This window comes from Tetranychus urticae, chromosome 3 (assembly GCF_039701765.1).
Source record: "Tetranychus urticae isolate SD_2017Ah chromosome 3, NJAU_TeUrti_SD_1.0, whole genome shotgun sequence".
Taxonomy (NCBI): Eukaryota; Metazoa; Arthropoda; class Arachnida; order Trombidiformes; family Tetranychidae; genus Tetranychus; species Tetranychus urticae.
This window is the reverse complement of record NC_142960.1, coordinates 11565963-11585308: the sequence shown is the minus strand read 5'-3', so window position 1 is coordinate 11585308 and position 19346 is coordinate 11565963. Positions and strand designations below refer to the sequence as shown.

Below are 19346 nucleotides of genomic sequence, written 5' to 3'. Positions count from 1 at the left end.
ATTGCCAATAAGCTTTCTAACGATATCATCTATCTGTTTAATTTCATTGTTGCAAAGAAAACCATTACAACTTACCAAAAACCAAAAGAGAAAACGAATCTTATTTCGCATCGGATGACATTTGAAAATAAGTTTATGATAGTGTAATCGAACGGAATTGTCAACACTTGGCAATGGCATCTATCAATAAAATAAAATAGGTTCCAATCGATTCAAATCAAACAATAAGTAGGTTAAACCAATACGTGATTTTTTATAAAATTTTTGTTGTATATAATCAATGACTGAAAAGTATCACAAAGAGTGAATCTTAACTTGATACAAATTTACAAGTATTGGAGATTTGAGAACCACGAAACTAATAAAATCAACTTGATTGGATGTAAAAATTGAATATGAAATTGATCAAAACTTCATCGGCATTTATACTAAATCCCATGGTCAAATTGTATGCATATCTGTATTAATCGCATGTGTTTGCAACGTTGTTTCAATTTCACTTCTCGTTATACGTCAAAATCAATTAAATTGTTTACATTTTGATGCATAAATTGCATATTAAAAAAGCAGTTTGAAAGCTAGATAACTCTTCCGCATCATACTGTATCAAGGTTGAACATAGCTGTTTGTATAACGTTTCGGGTTTTTCCGAGTTTAAATTTAAAAGTTTGTTTTGCTCGCAATGACCTTCATTTTCTAGTTTTTAATGTTGTTCATATTGTCAATAATAATGTCTAGTAGGGGTTAGATTATGTGCTAGGGTTAGATTGTGTACTAGGGTTAGATTTTTAGGTTTTCATTGGTTATCGAAAAAGCTGCAAACTAAAATTGTTTCAGAGTATTGACAATGAATGTCATACTTTATGGAAAATCAGCATGATTCTACAAGTTACTATACAAACAAACAGATGTCAGGACCAGAACATTAAATTAAAGTGAACTTGATCATGCGATCAATGATCAGAATTTCATTTGTTGTATTCACTTCTGTATTAATCTCGAATCTAGATTATGTACTAGGGTTAGATTGTGTAGAGGATTTAGATTGTGTACTTTTACTACTACTATGAAAGCAATGTTTCGACTCAATGGTGTATGAGTTTTTACGTCTATTGGTTCAAAAATTGGTCTGTCTGTTGTAGCATCAATAACTTCAATTTTCGGACTACTCTGATCTTTCGCTCGTCATTCGATCATTCGATCACAATTTTTGCATTGGAATGATAAATGAATGTTTCCTAAAAAGCATTTATTAGTAAGCAAAAAAGCTCAAAAATGAGTCATCAATGATACTTTGAATTCAGTGAAAAATGTACTTTTTATTTGAGGTAGTTGATTATTCAAATTCTAGAGGACGCCACGCAAACTTTAACGTGTAAATGTTTCGCCTGTAAAATCGTTCAACTTGACAAAGGGGAAAAAATATATTTTTAATTGATGTTAATGAAAAAATTTAATTTGGTTATTGCTTTTTGTGTATCCAGTATCTTGAAAAGCCCCAAGAGTTCAAATGCTAGTAGGCTTATGGGGCATAAAAGTGAAATTCATGATACATGATTGAATAAGATGAGGAAATTGTTCATGAGATATTATTTGGTAAAATATTTTTACTTTAAAAAACAAACAAATAAATTACATTTTGAAACCCAAATGGAAAAAATATACAATCTTAAACATTTGATAATAGAGTGCAAGTTATGATGGTTATGGTGATTTTAGCCAGTTGCACAGCAAAGTGTTGAATCTCCTATGAGCCAAGGCATCCGCTGTTGACTGTATAAAGTAAGTGATGAAATTTTGAAGTATGAATGATGAGCTGATGGGATGATTGTGGTGGATGAACAGTGTATTTTTTGGTAAAGAAAATAGATGAATAAGATTTATAAAAAATATTGATGAAAAAAGGTAACCAACTGGACAAAATTCTTGAAATGACTTTAGAATCAACAAAATCTAAATAAAATGAAACACTCTGATAATCTAAATTGTAAAGTGTTCTGGATTCCAATAAATTTTGATAAAAAAAAACTTTGAGTTGGATTGAAAAGTTTAACATCTTGTGATGGATTACAAAAACTCTGAAATTTGTCGAAAGTCGACAATTTGCATAATAATTGATAAAAGCATTTTGGTGATTGCACTGCAAGGAAATATTGACCAAGCCAAATCGATTGGAATTTTGTCGCTTAGGTTCTTCACTGGTAGGCCAGTCTTCTTTCCATAAGTAGAGTGTCAAACAAGCTCATTGAATTTGATCTGCTTGTACGAAAAGTTGTCTCACTTGTCCCCAAGAGCGTCAAGGGTGACTCAACACAGTCAACATTATACCACCAGTCACATACACCAGATTTCTGGTTAAAAATTGTTCCATTTGGACAAAGGAAAGAATGTTTTCGATGACCTTGACACATGTGCCAAACTTGACAACCAGTCTCTGGATCAGCATAGAATCCACTTCCACCAATGTGATCCTTGCAGTCAAATGATGTTTTAGGTATACTGTTGATCATGGGATAATCTTTACCCGGTTGTCCTCTACGATTAGCCAGTTTGTACTTCGAATCTGCATTGGGAAGAGTGGATCGTTGTTTGGATGTCGACAAATAACCTCTCCGCTTAGACAACCGATTGACACTTCCGCTGGTCTTCAAATTATCTGAATCTTCCAAACTTTGACGATGCTTTGTTTCATGCTAAAATGATGATAAAAAGACATTAATTAGTCGATCTTCAAAGATGAGGCCAAGGTTTAAATCCAGAGTCATGGACTGAACAAAAAAAGATTTGATTTATTAACATATCAAGAGCAAAGGGATTGCTTAATTAACCAATTGTTAGTTCGCAAATGTTCATTTTCACTTTAATTGTTTCTCCTTGTAGATGTGTGACCTAAGCAGTGATTAACTTCAACAATTGACATTATACTTAATAAGATTTGGTTAAAAATTAGATTATCATTTAAGTGCAAGTTCAAGTTTACAATTGTGAGTAATGATTAATAAACAGCTAATAACTGTAACAATGACGCAAAAAACTTAACTGCCACTATTAGCCATCATCTAATGGTCAAGAAATGGTTAAGCACAAAATGAAAAAACTTGACCAGCCTCGCCCTTAACCAATAGCTCTACTTTTGCTGCAACTAAAATTATTTAAAAAACATTTACTTTCACCTCTTCTTTTTCATGTCTTGTTTTGAATCAATCTTTTGACCGTTTACAAGTTAACTGTTTAACAAGAAAACTTTGCTTGATCTTTGCTCACTCGTTGAAAGTGAAATGAAGCTTTAAACCTTTACTCCTACCAGCTTACCTTTTTTTGATTGTTTTTGTCCAAATTGTTACTTCGTGCAAAGTCTTTACGGTTTAACCGGTTAATTAAGGAAGGTTTCACAGTTGTACTGGTTGAAGTGGTTAAACGTTGTATGTTGGGCTTGGGTATGAAACCGTTGAGACTGTACATTGCAGGTCGAGAAAATTTGGGCAACAATAGCTTGGGTATGTTTCGATAAGAACTGCTTCGAGTGTCACCACTTGTCGAGAATCTGAATAATGAAGGTGAAGATGATGGTATCAGGTCATTTCTAATCCTTACAATAGACGAAGATTTTGCAAGTTCATCTGGTTCACTTTCAAAATGATCATTTGCCTGAGGATTATGTCGACGTCCAATTCTCATTCGAGAAGTGCGCTTCTCTGAAGATGAAAGTTCCAAAATATCATGGCTTGTAGTCTGAAAAGTTAAGATAAAGTTAAAATTATTCCATAGGTCAAGAGCAAAGTTGAAGGGTCAACAAAAAGAATCAGCAAGTCACTATCAATCAGGAACAGAATTTTGGATAAAATTATCTTGCAATGTATTTCCTAGCAAAAATAGCGTCACCATCAAATGTCCACTCTAACTTTATTCCCCAAAATCATGACCAATATTTTTTGCCTAAAATTTAACTTACTCACAGTCAAAATGTCAAAAAAACTAAACTTGAAAATGACTTTAATAAACCTTAGTTGTTTAAGTAGATTCAATTTATGTGCATTAGAAATCTTTTAATGCAACGAAAAGTTGATTCAACTTGCAATTTTGATGTGACTTTTCAACACATCCTTGTCGTGTTCAGCTTGCTTTAGTTTTTGTGACAAATACTGCAAAGTATCATTTAAGGAAAAAAGGTAAATTTCTGTTTCAACACCAAGATTTTGTTCATAAGAGAGTCAATTTTTACCTTTCCAGTCTCTTTAATACTTTCCTTTTCTTGACTTTTTGCTGTCTTTACTTGTTTCTTTCTTTCTTCCTTTCTCTATCTCTTTCATACTCCGACCAATCTATGTCAAGCACGACTTGATTTATTAACTGCATTTAAAAGTCCAATTTTCACGATCAAGCTTAAACTGCTTGCACTTCCATTAAAGTGGTCACAATCATTAATCCTCATTTAACCGCTTTCAACAACTTCTTGTAAATCGGTGAAAATTTTACTAACAATAACTTGAAATGACAAAAACAACAGAAAAGAAGAAAAATCTCGAAATCTCATTACCATTTAAAGTTTTCATTATTTTTACCCAAACACTATCCACAAATATTCATCTGACCATTAAAAACTAGAAAACTTTGAAATCAAAACTTCTCAAGTTAATCACAAACTCTTTATCACAAATATCAGTTGAATGTTGAATGGGAAAACACCTTCATTGTACCAATACCGAAGTTATTGATCTCATTGCTATTGATACAATAAACTCAAATTTTAAGTAAAAGCCAATGTTTCTGATCAATTGAAAGAGAAAATTAGATTCAACTATTGAATAAACATTTATACTCTACAATTAAATACTCAATAGCAAGAAATGAATACTTTCAACTGTTTATAATTGACAGTTTCAGACTCATTTGATGATTCAATTGTACGCTAAACTGAAGACACCATTAATAGTAGAGCAAATGAATTGTGATTAACCTTGAAAGTCAACTCAATGCCACCAATGGTTACATTTGTCCATTTAATTGGTTAACTCTTAATCTAAATCCACCCCAAACTGACCTTAAGCCAAGAACAATAAAAGCAAAATGAAAAAAGGATTGAGCTTCAACCAAGAAGAAGAAAGTTAAATACAAAGTCAACTACAAAAAAAGGCAAAAGTGACCAATTTAAATATCATAAATGGTTAATCCATAAAGGCTAAACAATTAAGTGAATTTATACACAAGAAGAAAATTTGATTTCATTTTAAAACTTTAATTAAACTTTGAATTAAACTAATTGAAATGATATGAAAAGAGTTATCAAATAGCGAAAAAAAGGAAACACGAAAACAAGGTCAATAGTTAATAATAATGATAATGAATTGCAATGAAATGAATTTTGATATTGATACTTTTGTAAACTTTTATTTAAATTTGGTTGAGCTTTTAAATGATTCATAACATTGGCTATTGCCAATTGAAGCAATGAAAAGTGAAATGAAAAGCTCAGACAATTAGCCTTTTGTTGAACACTATCATGAACTTATTGTTGAGCTTATTTTTAATCATTTTTTGCTCATTTCTCTCACTTTCCATTCAACCTTTACAATCTTCTTGCTATTGTTGACTTTTTTCATGGTTGCGATTGAAATTGCTATTATTTGATTAATTCAATTTTGGGCAACTTTAATGGCATTTTGTCCAAGTCAAGGTTTGAATATTTGATACGAAACTTTGAATATTCAAACAATTAATTAATCAACATTTCGCTTTTCATTTTCAAGTCAAATTAATCAGAATTTTAATCATTTTCAATGATTCCAAATTGGTTCAAATGTTAAGGATCGATAAAAGTTGATTCAACTAAACTTGAAAATCAATTAATTTTCTTTGTCGAATCAAGCATAAGGCCTGAACTATTGATAGCCAATTGAACCATTTTTACTGATTTTGATTTTAATTTCGTTTTAATTTCTTTTTTATTGAAAAAGTGAAAATTAGGAAAATTCTCGATCAATAATTTTCGAGTTTTATTGAACAATTTCAATCAATATGGCAAGTCTGACATAAGTATTGAGCTTGGACGGCCTTCTGAGCAGATTAAAGTGCTAATTAAAAATCAATTCTTAAAAGGTAAGCTTCTTCATTTGATTAAAATTACGTTTTTTTGCTTTGATTGAAATTGATACCAAACTAATTATTCTCACCTTGATTGGGCCTTACAGTTTGATGGTAAACTGACCAGGTAAACACGGATATGAAAAGTTTTATTCAACATGAAATTACCAAGGATTGAATTGGATTAACCCTTGTAATAGTGGAATAACAATTTACTGATAAAAATGTAATTACATCGAAAGTGGTTAACAGTCTTGTTTTGTCACACTTTTAATCACTTATTGAGTGATGATTGAAAAGTTGATTGAAACAAGTTTATTGGTCGAGTTAATAAAATTGTTGAGTGATCAATTGAGATTTAGTGTGAAAAAAGAGTGGCAATCAACTGTTAACAATTGAAGCTGTTGGAATAATTTAAAGTGTAAAAGTGAAAATAAAGGCGGCAAATAATGGAATCATGATGAAGGTCAGGAGAAAGCGGTAAAAGAAACGGAAGAGAAACGTAGTATTGAAAAGCATGACAATGAAACATGATGAAGATGAATGAATTGTTGGATTAGATTTTGTACCAAGATTAATCCAAGAGCTGATAAAAGTTAAACTTTTTCGTGAATTATTATTATCCATTGTTTACCATGAAATATCGTAAAATCTTGTTTAACCGTTATTATTGTTTTCTAAAGCAATTGAGATAATCAAGATCATCACTCTCATTATTACCATTATCATGGTTGATATGAAAATTTTCAAAAGCCATTTCCTGATTTACTGATCTTTATTGATCAAATATCAAAGGCAACAAAAGATTAATAGTGCGATTATCGGAACTACCGTTTCAAAGTAAATGCAAATGGTTAAAGCAATTCAGATCAGACGATAACTCGACTATTAATTAGTCCAACAGTCAATCTATTCACATTTTGTTGCAACAAAAAGCAACGCGAAAACTAAGCAGAAGCTCGACTTGGAGTCAACCCAGGACAAAGCACTGTCTAGGTTACGCATAAACAGTCTTAAGCCATTTGAGTCACAAAACTAGTCCAAGAATATTAAAAGTAAAATTTTTCTGCAAAAGTCAAGTTAAGTCGAGCAAATGGCTCAAGACTGCTTATACTCAACCTAAACAGTGCTTGGTCCTGGGTTGGCACCAAGTCGAGCTTCTGCTATATTCTCAAGTCAACTTGACTTTTGCAGAAACAATTTACTTTTAATATTCTTGGACTAGTTTTGGGATTCAAATGCCTCAAGACTGTTTATGCTCAACCTAGACAGTGCTTGGTCCTGGGTTGACTCCGTGTCTAAGCTTCTGCTTTGTTTTCAAGTTAACTTGACTTTTGCAGAAATATTTTGCTTTAATATTCTTGGACTAATTTTGTGACATAACAAATCAATTACAACTACAACTTTCCAAACATCATTAACCAAGCTTTATGAGACTAAATTGTAAACTTTACATTTTTCGATAAATTAAATTTCAATTTATCACCATTAGTCTAAGCGGTCCAATGTTGAGATATTTTTTTCTCTCACAAAGCTTACTTTTTCACGGTAAAACCTAATCATAGTTGATTTGATTTCATGGTAAAATGATTTGTCGATTTCATTAACTAATTATTGATTATCAACATTTTCTCTGAGATCAACTTATTGGCTGGGAAAATTGGATTTAATTCACATCAAGTATGTCACTGGCTCGATATCATTTGTAAAAGTGTAACCTTTTTTTTCTTTTACTCATACAATTCAATTTTTCCGATAATACTTCAGGCATTTGATGTAATATTTGCATAAAGTGAATATAAGTGTAATGATGATTGGCATCCACAAAGTTAATCCGCTTATTAATGAACAGATTAGTACTTTTATTGATTCAATTTTGTTAGCAAAACTTTTCACCTGGAATAGGCTGTCATTTTGATGTGATAATTAGCATTCAATTCATTTTCACCTATTCCATTGGATTAGTCGACATGAGTTCATGTTTAACCTGATGATATTACATTTTGAAATTCATCAACATAAACAAATACCCAGTTGCTAGACTACTTTGAATGTATAAATAAATTAACTGAAGTTGATCCAACAATTGATAAGCCTTAAATAGACTAAACAAAATCATTAACTTCGTCTTTTTTTCAACTCAACTTTCCTTTTGCATCTTGTGCTCTCTGTTTACACACATTTTGTCATTCAATTTGATCTACTTTACCGACTAGTTTCAATTAATGACTCAGGAGCAGGTCAAGGAGATAAAATAAGTTGTAAAAAGTTTGGTCAACCGACAAAAAATGAAACAAAAATGGTTAGCTTGACATTCAGTTTGACTAGTTTTGACCAATGAAAAGTGTCCAAATGCAAGGTTAGATCATTAACTAAGGGTTACACAGCCAGTGAGACTCAATGCAATTCAAAATGAACTATGTTAAAGGCCAATCTAATGTTGATCCAAAAGTAAATTTAAACCTGAAAACAGAAAATTTTGATTCTTTTACCAGATACTCTAAACAGGAAAGACTGAAAGATAATGAATTTCAATTCTTATTGCAACAACATCTTACCTGAGATGAGTTTGTATAAGCAATTGGAATCAGATTGGAATCTTCTTTGGACAAACTTCGAGTTTTAACCATTGAACCATAAGCAATGCGCCTAGTCTTGGTGGCAACTGGTTTAGATCCAAATCGAAGCTTAGGTGGACGAATTGGTAACTTTGCCCAACGACTTGAATTCCACTGATTATCTCGAGATGCAGATTCACTCGATTTGCGAATCAACATTTTCTCTTCACCATTTAATCCATTCTCTTTCCGTTCAATAGCCTCACCTGACTTTCCATCTTTCCCATTGTCAGTCACAACAATTAGCTTTTCCTGTTTCCATGTTTGATTGAAATGAAGAAAAAAAATACAGAAAATTTAATCAATTGAAATTGGAGCAATGAAGTTAGTAAAATGAAATTTTTCGGATCAAACCAATGAATCAATCAAACCATGGACACTGATTATCATTTGTTGTTAAAGTGTTTCATGCTTTCAACACTCTTCTTAAAATTGAAATCGATTCATCAACTTTGACAAAACTCAATTTAATGACTCAAAGACAATTGATGTCAATATGGATAAACAAATGTTAAATATAAGCACAGCTTTAAGGTCAATCAACAATCTTGTTGACATTTGGCTATTTACCTATTTATTGGACACCTGAGCTTATAATAACAATGACAAGTACAAATGGATGAGAATAAATGGAAAAAATTTGTTTATCAATTAATTGTGAAAAGCGTACAAAAACTTTTGTCCAGCTTTGATTTACAACTGTAAAGTAATCAATCAACAGGTTCATGTAAAAAATTGTTGACCAATTCAACTTTCAATTGCAAGATTAACTTTTGGTGAAAACTTATTCAACTTTTAACAATCGCATTCAATATCAACAAGAGTCGAGTTTAAGAGTTTAACCCAAAATTGAACATTAATTTTCAACCTTTTAACCTGGCATGATAGTTAATTAATTGCTGTTGATAAAACAAGCAATTTATCGGTGAAACAAAAAGAAAACTTTACTGTTTATTGATTGTTCAATCAGATTTGGTTGCTAATAATTGTTTTAAAGGAGCGCCTTTTGTTTATGCAATGGATTGCATTTCCTTCGATAATCATCGACATTCACCAAAAGCTTATTAATATCAGAAAATTCATTTTCTTCCGTCAATCATTAATTTATTGCTTTCGACTAACTGCTAATTATTCAATCAGTTTAAACTTTTTTGCTAACTTTGTGCTTAACCAAAGGTTTTCTGTATAAACATTCAGTTGGAATCAATCAGAAAATTTTATTCACTTTCAACAAGTTAAAGATTGAATCAAGAAACTTTGATAATCATGGAACAAGTTGGATTCAGTTTTCAATTTTCATTCAAGTTTTTTTAAAGTTTGTAAAGTTTACTCAGCAATGAATTAACAATAAACTTGTCATTTCAGTGAAACCCAAGATGATAAATGGTTGCTTTGAGTAAATCATTTTTGTGGCTTAACTGTAATGAAGAGAAATGCAATTATACCAATTTTTATTGTAAATAGCCTCAGAGGAAACATTATTTTTACAATTATTAAAGTTATAATTGCAGTTGACTAATAATAATCATGATTATTAAATGAATATATTAATTAGCTTTGTTTCTTGCCTGTTTGATTGAGCACAAAGTCCATAATGGACAATGAGATGTGAAACAACTTGACTTTTGAGTTGACACTTGAGTTCAGTTCTTATAATTAGTGGAATTGAAGACTTTCTCTATACAACTACAGTTTGGATCACAAAAGCAAATCAAAGATTAATTTATGGAACTTTGGTACCAAGAGTTCGTCAAAATACGGACATTTAGTGAATGATTATTGGATGATTTTTAATAAGCAAACCATCAATATGTTCCTTATTCACTGTTCATGCAAGAATCAAAAGATTTTTCCTTTAGTCAAGCGATTTGATTCAACTAAAGTAAAGGAAACCAATCCTGAATTGAAAACGATTTGATTGAATATTGGATAAAATGATTAGTGAGTGATTATTGAAATGAGAAAAAACGAAAAAATTTTGTGACCATTTTTGGTCTTTTCAAGTGAGTTTAATTTTCCAATTTGTTCAAAAATCGGAATAAGCAAGAAAAAAGTAAATTTTTAACTTGAAGATTATTATTAACCTTATTGGTTAATTAAGCAATGAAACTGAATGAAAATTGTAGTTTATTGAAGAGCCGCTTGGTATTGCGAATCATTCTGCTGAAACTGGATCGTTTTTGAGAGTAACAAGTGTTGCTACCGATTTGCATTAACAGTTATCAGCAATATTAGACAAATATTTTCCATTATAAACTGCAAAAGAAAATTATTCAATTATTCAATTTGTTAATATTCAAGCAACCAATCCCATGGCTTACAGTCATGACAACACTTTTCTTGATCTCGAAAAAGTCTCCGATAGTTGGACAAGCTCTCGGACTCATTATCCGCTGTAATATCTCAAGAACCTGGCCAAGAAACAAACAAACTTAGAAACATTACAAATGTGAATCTTCAGCAGTTTTGTTACCTTTAACCTTGTATCCAGGCGAGTTTTCAATTTTAACGATAATTTTATATAGTGATTATGGATTGCATAAATCTGCAATAAATATTAAAAATTGATTTAAATTCAATGACATTAAGATCAACGATTCAAACTTGAATTGAGCATAAACATGATAATAATATTGATAAAGTGTTTCAAAATTTCAAGATTTGATTAGTTTCAGCTTTTTATTTTGGTTACTCTACCATTATTGCTGTGCATTACCTTTTCAATGATTTCACCAGCCTTGTGAATAGCAATGGCTGAAATAACAAACTCACAAACGCCATAAATTGTCAATGAAAAGGCCAGTATAATTGGCTTGATCTGTTTAATGGTCCCGCAATAGAGGCAGGTATTGTTGAGTCCACATGCGAGTAGCAACATGTACAACCAGACATATCTCACATCGTAGGCCTGTTTTGTTATATCGTTGAGAAACTTGATAAACGAATAATTCAATTTGATTAAAAGTTCATTGGCCTGAGTTGTTGAACATTCCATTTCAACAAGTCGACCAAACTGGTGCAACAGGTAACAAAGTCTACTGTAATAGATCATTAAAAACATCAATGCGTGCCCAAAAAATATAATCAAACCACCGACAACGTAAACTATGGTCAACGCTTCAGGTATCATCCATATGATACTCGAAATAATGTAGACATGGTTTGTCCAAATGTCAGGGTTAATCAGTCGAATTTGAATTGAGAATATCGGTGTCATGCAAAGGAAAAAGTAAAATAAAGCAATCCAATTGGGCAGGAAGTACTTCATGTAACGGATAAATACTTTTAATCTAGAGAGTGAATGGAGTTGTCCCGGTGTTAGTGCCAACAAGTAATTCAATTCAACTGTGACGGCCATTTTACCGTTCGACTCAAAGTAATAGACCAACTCACGAAGCAATGAAAATAAAATGTAAGTTAAAGACATGAGAATAGAAAGAAGAACTCCTTCAGCATTTTCCTTGTAAGGATACCCGAGTAGATACTTCAAGTGAACATCATCAATGGAAAGGCAAAAGATCATTCGAAATGTAACCAAATAGGTCAACGAGCGAGCAGCGGCTAGTCGATAGATGGTCTTCTTGGGTACTGTTGGCGCATCTTGATGGTAACCCTTTTTAAGAATCAAAAGCCAATCAAACAATTTCTTCAAGTGACGCATACAATTGATGACCAGAGTTTCATCTGAGTAAAGGTTGGACTCCATGGATTGACAGATTTTACATGGCATTCTATTTTCAATAGCTCCAGTTGAAGGGTGAAGCATCAAGTGAATTCAGCGAAAACATCATGTTACAAGATGCTATCATTACAAGACGTTTTCATTATTTTGAGGAAACTTCAATGAAATGCCAACTTAAATGATTCAAAAGTAAATATTTATGCAAAGTCTCTAGGTTTTAAGGAAACTCAATTTGCTCGAAACTAATTTTACAACTAATGGTTTAGAATGGTTTGGTTCATCAATTTCAATCAATAATTGAATCAAGTTTTACATGAAAATTAATCGACAAAATGGTTCGATTTCAAATTTTCCAAACTTGTAAAGTTTTCTTTCAACAATTGATTAACAATAAACTTGTCATTTACCTGAAACCACTACAAAGATGATGAATGGTTTCATGAGCAAGTCGTTTCAGTAATCATTTTAAAATGTAATGGAAACAAAATTTAATTAATTCTTTTATCTGAAAATAGCCCGAGAGTAAACATTTCAATTATAATTATCGTTGACTAATCATGTAAAATTATTCAATGAAAATATCAATGCACTTCGACTGTTCAAAATCAATTAGTAGACAATAATATCAAGCCCAGTAGATTTAAATCCAATTGATTTTCATTTTCGTTTTCACCAAAATTTCCAATCAATTCAATTTCATCATTGACTATAAAACTTTTCTTCAGATAAAAAATGATTTATGGAACTTCATGCTCAAGAAATTGTTCAAATATGGACAAATTGATTCGATTGTCGAACACGAAAAAAAGATTTAATTTAATTAGCAAACCATCAATTTGTTCCTTATTAACAGTTTATGCTAAAATCGATAAATCATTTTTCCTTTAATCTGAAATAAAACCAAGCCTGAATAAAGCCATTCGTACATTTCAGCAAAGTGATTATCGAAATGAGAAAAAACGAAAAAAAATTTCGTGCCCATTTTCGGTCTTTCAGTGAATTCAATTTTCCAATCTTGTTCAAAACTCGCAACAAACAAGAAAAGGTAAGTTTTCCCAATCATTGATATTAGCTTATTGTATTGGTTAATTGGTCAACCTTCAAACTAAAGGATCCAAAAGGTAGTCACAAATGGTTTCAATTAAAGTTGCAAACATGATCAAAGGATGATCGCATGTTAAATTGAGTGCAAAAATTGAAACCTTAATTGCACAATTGGCTTGAACAATAAACACACTTTTACTTTTTTTCAGGTAAAAACTTGTGTTTGTCTAGGGAGGTCAAATTTGGGTTGATAAATGGGTAAACTGGTAAAATAAGAAACAATGATAACAATGATAATGAGTTGACCTCTAACTACTGCATTTATTAATTAATAGTTGAACATTTTGGTAGCCAAAAGTGAGAAACTTTTCATTACCAAAAGGCAAGTGAGTTGGTCAGTTACGAGTAGTTGAACAGTTAAAAAAGGTACAACAATTAACATTAAATACAATTGAAGTCGTGAAAAGATTTCAACTTTTCTCTCTTTCTTCTTCACTTATCAAAAAGCAAACAATCACAATGAGGCAACAATTTAATCACCAAGTCAAGTTTAACAATCAATTTGATTACAATGGTAATGATTAAACAAACTTGATAATCACTTTTACTTTTTTTACTGTTGACCAAAAAGCATCAAGTATCATCTCATTGCTGGAGATATAATTAAACTGACCTTAATAGGTTAGGCTTGAGATGGAAACTGTATTAATGATTGTCATTTAAACATGAGCAAACATTAATCATGCTCGAGTTAATTAAATATTTAGAAACATTAGAAACTATTGCAACAATTATCATTGAGTATTCATTATTCATTTACTCTTTTTGTAAATTGTGATTGACCATAAAAATGATGTTAATTGAGAAGAGGCAAGTGATTCCATTGAATGAATAATTGACCGTTTCTAGTGAGTTTGCTGTTGTCTTTACAAAAATATTTATTCATTTTGCTTTTCAATTTTGGTTTTTTCGTAAAATGATAATGATTAATTAATGGATGCAGTTTTACTTGAAAGACAAGTTTATCCTTTTCCATTTAGCCAACACTTCAACCTAATTTTCATCTCTCTCATCCTCATCCCACTCGACTGTTACTGCACCTAGAAAACCAACAACAAATGTAATTGTTTTAATGGAAACAAAAACTTTTAATAATAACTCTATCAATCTGATACTTTTGGTCATTTCCTCACCAACTGGTCAATTTCATTTCCGCTTTTCCACATTTGCAAATTCGTTATCATTATTCATCGCTCTTTGTGTTCATTACGAGCGACCACGCAACAACACGACGAGAAATCAGTCGATTCGATAAAAGCGATAATATTGTCTGAACCAAACTATTTGAAGAAACTTTTCAAACTATCAAAACTCATTGGAAAATCTTTTCTCAAAAAAAATTGAAAAATTATCTGATTATCATTAGCATGTTATGAGAAAGGAAAAGAAGAGCAAACGATTCAAGAGTTTCATTGACTAGGCTAAGAGAAACAGAGTGAAGGAAAAGAAGGAAAAGTCAATGGTCAGTGTTGAGATCCAACAGGACGGTGCAACCCGTTGAGGTAGAGTTGAATGGATCCTGCATTTGTTTTAAAAACTTTTCTCTCGACACTCAACCAATCTTGTTTGGATGAGGGTCTTTTTGGAAACAATTACTGTAACCTTCATTTAAAATCAATTTAACCATGTTTCACTTTTATCGGTTCCCAGTGAGTTTTACCTTGCCTTTATACTTAAACTGAACATCAATAATCTATGGTTGTATTCATTGAAAATGATGGCAGTTGAAAACAAACAAATCCAATGAAACAATTATCTGCAAATTAAAAGGCTCATTTTGTTATCAATAAAAAGGTGTTTCATACCACATTTGAGTATCAATTTAATCAAGGTTTACTATTATCTTAATATTTTAAACCTGACTTGAAGCTTTCCTTAACTGATCTTGATTAAAACTCTGATTATATTAACGTAATCGAGGTTATACTGGTGCTAATCATTACCTGGCCATTAACTAATGAACTTTTAAAGCTTTAATACCTTCATCTCTAACCATTACAATGAAGAAGAAAAAAAAACAAAGAAAAACTTTGCAAAAAAAGTTTCTCTTCAAAGGTAAACATTGACCATTGAAAATATTCAAACAAATTAAATAGCTAATTGATCAACAATCAATTTACCATTTTAATTGTAAAAACGGTGAAAACTTTACTCGTGAACAATGAATGGCAAGTAAAGCCATTGAAAGGTTAACATTGTATTGAAACAAAAAGCTTACCAGACCATGATTTGGTTGACATTGATAAGTGAATGTTGATATCAATTCAATTATTACTTTAAACAGTGAGTTATTATTAAAACAAGTGGAAGAGCTTAAAGGTAACTATCAAGTTACAATGAAAAATAAATGTTGAACAATGTTGTTCAAGTATTCATTATGATTGACCAGTAAACCATTCTTGTTTCATTGTTTAATGAACTTGATTTACAGTCGATTAAAATGTTTACATATTTACTGTCAATCAACTCGGAAATGGTCAATCAAAGAGAAAAACATTTAGAGAAGAAAAACCTTGATTTCCTGGAAACAGTGAAAGTCGCTTTTAAAGGTTCCATTTATAATTATCAGATCAATAACATCATTAACTTATCTGAGTAAAGGCATTGTTTCCAATCTAAGATTGAAGTGATTCCGATGGTCGGTAATGTCAAGTTACAAAAGTGATTAACCAAGCGTTTAATGTCATTTGTCTTTGTTAACCTGGAAACAATTTACTCTCGCAATAGTCTCATCATATCAACATTGGATTTTCAACTTTGCTTTTTTCATTCAACTACAAAATCATGATAAAGAGCAATCAAGATCAACATTAACCTTAAAATGTTTAATCGCTTTTATCTCTTTTCATTTCCACAAATCAACAATCGTTTTGCATAAAAAATATTGCAAATTGTCTCAAATCATTATTCAATTGCAACTCAATTTTGAGTCAATTCAACTCTTGTTTCACAACATTTTCATTTACAATTCACAACTGATTAAGAGTGAGTTGAAGTGACAAAAAATGAATTGATTGAGTGGACAAAGGTGATAATTTGATGCTAATCAATTTTTGAGTTATTTTTCATTCTGAATGTCGTTTCAATGTTATTTTTTACTTGGCCATTCAATGGCTATAATTGACTGTCAATGAATTTGCAATTTGTTTTATTGCTTTAACATGAAGTTGCAGAAACGCAAATGAGCAACAATTTGAAAACTTTTACAAGTTTGATATTGTGCTTTATTGTGATTATCGGTTAACAAGCAAACCTAACTAATGATTGATGAGTTGATGATTGAAATAATTAAACCTGTTGATTTCAAATCGCATTATCTTGAGGTTTGGCTACAATGAAATGCTGAAAAAGACAAAAAGTCTTCTCATTTGGTAAAGAATAGTTTATCTTTGATTGAACCTTATCATAACATTTGCAATAGCAACATTGACTAAACAGTTGCAAATGATAATCACAATTAACTGATGATGATTGGTGTCAAAGTTAAACGGCTGATAAACGCGCATCAATCTGCTACAATTAATGGCCTTTAAAGATCAATTTAATGTCATTTAGAGATAAATCATTCTGATCAACTTTTTTTTCTCGCTCTTTGATAGACTTTTGATAAATACCAATCGTTAGTTTTTTTCATATTTTACATTACAGGATATGTTAAACAGTGGTGAAGAAAAATGATGATGATGATGACCCTTGAGGAAAGGAAAACGCTGATTAACTTGATTACAATCATGTTGATCATTAATAAGGCTCACTTGACGACCTATTGATGAGCCTTAATGGTTATACTCAAAAGATTATACAATTAGATTAACCAAATTTGCTAACCTTGATCGAGTTTGTTGTTGCCTTTTTGTGACTCAACATCATCTCTCATTTACTTGCTAAAACATTGATAAAGCGCACAATTATCAACAATCGATGATTAAATTCAATCAAATAGAGGAAAAGGTAATGATGCAAAGTTGAGAAATAACATTGAATCATCTGAAACAATCACGAATAAAATTTTCTGTTTGATTAAAAGAACTTTTTTTCGATGAAAAAAAACGTTCATCTTGCAGGTCAACACACATATGATTTGTGCTAAGAGTAATGAGAGTCCAACACTGGATAAATCACAAGATTAGTGGAGAAACTTGTTGAGCCTGAATCAAACCTAAGGCTAAGAGTCGATTGTATTTTTTAGCACTTTAATTGACACCGATTAACCTGGCAATCTGCCTTCCGGATAATTCCTTTTTCCTCTTTACTTTGCTTCAATCCCTTTACATTTTTAATTGTTAATTATCCTTTTTGGTCATCATCAGTATCGAACCAAAAACTGAAATGGAAAAGTTGAATTAAACTTTTCCCTATTAAAAGTCACTTGAAGCTGGTTAAATGGTTAAACTGTTATCATGTTTATAAATACACTTAAACACCAACTATGTTTATTGACTTTGATCAACTTTGATTGTTACCTTCAAGCTAAAATGTTTAAAGTCAATAAGTTGAAAGATGTTTAATTATGTGAGTTATTGATGATTTACATCCAGTTTACAGGTTTAAGTATTGGATGTTTGGTTAATTTGAATGAAAAGGCAATTTTTTTCTAAAATCTTTAGTATTATAAAAGAGTTAAACTTGTTAATTTGTTTTAATTAATAAAGCTTATCATTTGTGAAGGCGTTTGCATTTTTACTGAATATTGAGAATCTATTTCAATGTAACTCAAGTTGATATCAGGTTTATCCCGTTGTACCGAGTGTTAAGTGTTGAAAGTTGAACAAGAGTTTACCTTTTATCGGCTGTTATTGATGCAAAAATTAAAAATAAGTTTATTTGCTTATCAACATTAACACCAATTGAGACGAGTTAAGGTTTTCACTGTTCATTAAAGTAAACTCAATGAAAAGTATTTATTTTAACCAACAATGATTGGTCATTCACTTTTGTTTAATCCACTTGGCAATTGAAAGCAGACGGCTTAATCTAGGAAATGAAAGCGTTTCCCAGTTAACTGAATCCAACTCTTGATTACTTGCAAAATTGATGCAACAAATGAAAAGGGTTTGATCCGAAATTTTCGTCATTTTTGTCCATTGGTTACGATTGTTTCAAGTGAAAATAAAATGAACTTACCAATGGTTTATCCTTGATTGTTGACTCTTGCTTGTCATTGTTTTTTACACTGGTTGGATCTTGATGCGATGAAATGGGTAAACCTGGTGACGACCTGGAATTCATTGAATTGAGACAAATTGGTTGACACAAAATTTCCAATGAACTTTGTTCGTTGGAAGCTGATTGTGAGTTGACCTGAGAAATGGAATTAAGGGAAAGAAGATGGTAAAACACAATCAACAAAATGTTAAACATAAAGACACGAATGACAATGGAAGAAACAAGAAAATAATTGACATTTACCAAAATAAAGGGTAAACTGGTTAACAGTATAATCCAATGCATGTTGTCGGCTGTGAATGAATATTAAGGCAACAATAATGTTGACCAAACCACAAAAATACTGTTAATAAGAATCAAATGCGAGCAAAAAAAGATTATACTTGTTTCACTTTTCCCTCCTTCTTCTCCTTCTTCTTTTCTCTCTTTTTTTCTCTCTCTTTATCTTTCTCACTACTTCCACTTTCTCTTTCTACCTTTACCTGTTTGCTACTAACAATTGGTCATTTACGATTGTAAACAGGTGTAAAAATAGATAAAAATCGCAAGGTACATTGGATTCTTATTTGAGTCTCTTTTTGATTCCAACTTTAGTTTATCAAGATTCTTGCTTTGTTCATTATCGAATGAGAAATTTTCTCGATTCTTTCTTCTTGTTCTGGTTCTGCTTGGTAGTTGCAAAATCATCAGATAGA

The 19346-nt window shown here is 31.2% G+C and overlaps 2 protein-coding genes across 2 annotated transcripts; both read right to left on the bottom strand.

Annotated features, from left to right (window-relative positions):
- Positions 1 to 1589: 1589 nt before the first annotated feature.
- Positions 1590 to 19110, bottom strand: LOC107370410 (uncharacterized). The gene is made up of 5 exons (XM_015938404.3): positions 18895 to 19110; positions 18610 to 18786; positions 8640 to 8951; positions 3313 to 3732; positions 1590 to 2693 (listed from the first exon to the last, which is right to left on the bottom strand). The coding sequence occupies exons 1-5, from the start codon at positions 18934 to 18936 to the stop codon at positions 2196 to 2198; spliced, it is 1449 nt and encodes a 482-aa protein (XP_015793890.2). The 5' UTR covers positions 18937 to 19110; the 3' UTR covers positions 1590 to 2195.
- LOC112539753 (uncharacterized) lies at positions 10124 to 18601 on the bottom strand. The gene is made up of 4 exons (XM_025162503.2): positions 11416 to 18601; positions 11173 to 11244; positions 11021 to 11110; positions 10124 to 10955 (listed from the first exon to the last, which is right to left on the bottom strand). The coding sequence occupies exons 1-4, from the start codon at positions 12463 to 12465 to the stop codon at positions 10899 to 10901; spliced, it is 1269 nt and encodes a 422-aa protein (XP_025018271.2). The 5' UTR covers positions 12466 to 18601; the 3' UTR covers positions 10124 to 10898.
- Positions 19111 to 19346: the final 236 nt, after the last annotated feature.